Source organism: Phaethon aethereus, assembly GCF_964289735.1.
Source record: "Phaethon aethereus genome assembly, chromosome: 4".
Taxonomy (NCBI): domain Eukaryota; kingdom Metazoa; phylum Chordata; class Aves; order Phaethontiformes; family Phaethontidae; genus Phaethon; species Phaethon aethereus.
In genome coordinates this window covers 74,091,040-74,095,302 of record NC_138578.1, presented here as the reverse complement: position 1 = coordinate 74,095,302, position 4,263 = coordinate 74,091,040, and the positions used below count along the sequence as shown (strand labels likewise).

Here is a 4,263-nt window from a genome sequence, read left to right as displayed (position 1 = left end):
GCGCCGGCAGCTTCCAGCCCCCGGGGCGGCCTCCGCGGCGGCCGCTTACCCCTCAGAGCCGCGGCGAGGAGAAACACCTGCCCGGCCGCCGAGCGGGGACGGAGGTTGCGGCGGGGAGCGCCGCGGCCCCGCGCCGCCGCCCCTCCCGGCGCCCGCCGCCGGGAGGAGAGGGCAGCCCTGCAGCCCGGCCGCACGGCTCTCGGCGCGGGAGAACCGCCGGCAGCGGCGGCGGCCGGGGCGCCTTTCCGCCCGCGGGGTGTTCCGCCGAGGCGGGCGCGGCGGCTTCACCTGGCGGGACTGAGCATGCGCGCGGCGGCGGGGCACGCCGCCGATTGGGAGTGCGGTGCAAGACTAGGACGGAGCCGCCGGGCAGCCGCGACTTCGCCGAGAGCGCGCTGCCGCGCCGCCGGAGCGGGCGCCGCTCTCCATGGGATTTGATGCTGCCGCTGCTGCCGCCTCAGCCCCTGCTCCCTGCCAGGATCCAGCTCCCGCCGGGGACTCCCGTTGGCCGGGCGGTGTCTTCTCCGGAGCCGCGGGCTGCGCGGAGCCGGGCATGACCGGGCGGGCGGCGGGGGCCAGCCGTGCCCCGCTGCCCCCTCGCCGGGGGCCGGGCGGAGGCAGCGCTTGCCGCGCCGGGGCGGCGCTGCCCGGCCCTGCCCTGAGGGGCTGAGGAGGGGAGAGGCGGGCGGCTCCGCCGTCGGGAGCCGCGCGGCGGGGCGGCCGTTGGACCGTCGGCGCGGGGCGATGAGGGCGGCGGGGCGGCGGCGGCGGGGCGGCGGGGCGGGGCGGGGGCTCCGCCGGGCTCTCTAGGACGCCGGCGCCCCGCACACCCACCATGGATCTGCTGCTGGTGGTGAACACGAGCCTGGGCTCCCCCAACGAGTCCCTGGCGCTGCCCCCCTCCTCGCCGCCCTCTTCGGCCCTGCTGCAGCCGCCCTCCCCCTACTCCCCGGCGGCCGTGGCCAGCCTGGCGGCGGTGGTGGGCTTCCTCATCGTCTTCACCATCGTGGGCAACGTGCTGGTGGTGATAGCAGTGCTCACCAGCCGGGCGCTGAGAGCCCCCCAGAACCTCTTCCTGGTGTCCCTGGCCAGTGCGGACATCCTGGTGGCTACTCTGGTCATGCCTTTCTCCTTAGCTAACGAGCTTATGAATTACTGGTACTTCGGCAAGACTTGGTGTAACATTTACCTGGCGCTGGACGTGCTCTTCTGCACCTCCTCCATCGTCCACCTGTGCGCCATCAGCCTCGACAGGTATTGGTCAGTCACGCAGGCGGTGGAGTACAACCTCAAACGGACCCCACGGCGGATCAAGGCCATCATCCTCACCGTCTGGCTCATTTCAGCTGTCATCTCCTTCCCGCCATTGATCTCCATGTACCGGGACCCTGAAGGAGATGGCTTTCCCCAGTGCAAGCTCAATGACGAGACATGGTACATCCTTTCTTCTTGCATTGGCTCATTCTTTGCCCCCTGCCTCATCATGGTGTTGGTCTATATCCGCATCTACCGCGTGGCCAAGCTAAGGACCAGGACCCTCTCTGAGAAGCGTACGATGCCAGAGGGGTCCTCCCAGACTGAGAATGGCTTGAGCCGTGCTGCTGGGGGCTGCACATCCCTGAGGATGCAGCTGGGAGAGAATGGACATTACTCGGTGCACCACTGGCGCAAAGCCTCTGAGCTGGAGGACATTGAGTTGGAGGAGAGCAGCACCTCAGAGAGTAGACGGAGGCGGAGCCGGGAGGAGCATCCCCGCAAAAGCAGCAAGAGCCAGTCCTTCTCCTACTCATATTCCTCCAAGCACTCTAGTAGCCGTCTGTCCCGCTCTAGCAATCGCTCCATGCAGTTCTTCTCATATCGCCGTCGCCGGAAGCGTAGCAGCATCTGCCGTAAGAAAGTCACCCAGGCCCGGGAGAAACGCTTCACTTTTGTGCTGGCCGTGGTCATGGGGGTCTTTGTAGTTTGCTGGTTCCCTTTCTTCTTCAGCTACAGCCTCTATGGTATTTGCCGGGAGGCATGTGAGGTCCCTGAGACTCTCTTCAAGTTCTTCTTCTGGATTGGGTATTGCAATAGCTCCCTCAACCCAGTCATCTACACCATCTTCAACCAGGACTTCCGCAGGTCCTTTAAACACATTCTCTTTAAGAAGAAGAAGAAGAATTTCCGGCATTGAGCTGGAGGGATGGATTTGCCTTGAGCAGGATTTGTGTTAAAAGAGGAGAAAGCTCTATGCTGAAAAAGAAAGGAGGGAAGAGAACACGGGGTTGAGAGAGATGGAAGAGGGCTCGACCCCTTGGCGGTGCAGAGTGGTGGTGTGGCGTCCGGGGATAGTGTCGGGGAGGCCGAGGGCAGTCACTGTGGTGTGGAATGGCAACGTGGTGCTGGAGTGCGGGTGGGTAAACGGGGATGGGAGTGATTGTCTTTGAGTCCTGATGGAGGGCGCGGGGAGTCCACAGAGGCAAATAGGCTGACACTGAGTTTGGGAGGCAGTGAGCTCTTACGGGCTCTGGAATTTTGTGGGAAAACAAGCAGAGCCATCAAGAGGAAAGGATTAAGTGGCAGTGGTGGTGGAGATCGGAGTATTTATAAATAGAGCAGCTGGGGCCTGTGGTGGGCTCGTCCCAGTAAGAAATTGGCTTTTACTGCTTATGTGGGGAAAGAGAGTGCAAAGTACCAGGCACTGACAGTCTTTTGAGTTGTGAAAGGATTTAAATGTTTTCCAGAAAACCCTAAAGAACAATCCAAACTCTTTTCTAAATAAACCTTTGTACTGTTAAAACCTTCTGAATGATGATTTTACACAGGGCTTAAGTCAAACAGAAAGCATGGGGTTTTCTTTTTCTTTGGAGGGTTTTTTGCATATATAGCTGGATGGGAAATGTTTTTCCTATCTTCCCATAATTTTTGATTTGTCAGTGGGACAAACCTGGGAGCCTTGCATGTTTTCGTGAAATATGAAAAAGAGCACATGCGCCCCTTGACCTTATTTCCCCCTGTCGGATCGCCCAGCAGTAAATTCCTGCTCCATCTCTCTCAGATCAGTAGCCTAAGCACCTCACTGTCCTGGAGCCCGCAGTTTGTCTGGACACAAGGGTTCTGTCTTAAACCAATTTCCATTTTCAGAGTTACAAGAAAAAAACTAAATGCCAACCAGCTCAATTTGCACATGCCCCAGCGAACTTTTTTCCCCTTTCTTTAGGTTGCCCTCAAAAGACTTATCTCAGGGGCTGGATGTGTGCTGCTCTCATTCTCAGACAGGCAGTCTGCTATGCAGATTTTCAGAGGAAGAGCAATCATCATGCCACTAAGGTCTTTAAATCCTTCGTATTTACAGTCTTAGAGCAACTAAATCCATTATATTATTTTTTTTTTAATGAGAAGCATACGTTGCAAATCATCAGCGGTGTGTGTGAACAAATCTCAAAAGAAGGTGCAGCTGTTCCAAACCTTTAATATTAATGCTGCTTTCTTTCCCTTTTCCTGTTTGCATTTCTAGTTTATGATTTCAGAGGATTTTGTTGAGGGGAGAGAAGGGGAGAGAAGAGTTTGAATATTTATTAAAGCAAACTATATTTCCCATGGCTTTATAAAATGTCATAAACTGTAATGAAGAGAATGAGAGACAGGGACTGGTGTCTGTACATTCGCCACTGAATGCACACCCAGTGTCAGACTCAGCTGAACATCTACATCCCTGCTCCAGCTGTGCTGCTGAAAGGTGTGTATTCTGTTTGCGGGGTAAATACTGCTCCATTTTATGTGCATCACTCCTTCCATAGGCAGCAGGGTTTGGCATCTGCCTCAAATGAAACTTTCCATTGTAAACAGCTCTTTGAAAAATAGAACAAAATCTGTTCTAGTACCACAGCCTTCTTGAAACAGCTACATTGAATCTATACCTGAGAATCATTAGATAATCCCTTCTTTACTCCCTCTGTTCTGTCTGAAAGGTGTTTGTTGCCTCTCTTCTCTTGAAATCCCTATGGCATAAGGAGCAATGATAGAGCAGTCACTTTGTTTCATCAGTTTTTCATAATAAGCATCTGGTTCACTTAACCCTGGAAAAGGAGGTTGTCCGTGCCTAAGATTCTGCTGTTAATTGATAGACAATTTAACTTCAGGGCCACCTCAAGTGGGAGTTCTGCCGAAGTGAGGATTACACGATTGCACCAAATGCATTAGAAGTTTGCTTGATTTCACTAAAGGAACAACTGAGACATTTTCAAAGTCTTAAGTCCGTAACTTATTGGCTCCTTTCCTGAA

General features: G+C 55.4%; 1 protein-coding gene across 1 annotated transcript; it reads left to right on the top strand.

Moving 5' to 3' along the window:
- Nucleotides 1-567: 567 nt before the first annotated feature.
- ADRA2C (adrenoceptor alpha 2C) lies at nucleotides 568-2,173 on the top strand (the record flags this gene model as incomplete). The annotated part of the gene is made up of 1 exon (XM_081999244.1): nucleotides 568-2,173. Exon 1 carries the CDS (start codon nucleotides 836-838, stop codon nucleotides 2,171-2,173), a length of 1,338 nt encoding a protein of 445 aa, XP_081855370.1. The 5' UTR covers nucleotides 568-835.
- Between the last annotated feature and the right edge of the window lie 2,090 nt (nucleotides 2,174-4,263).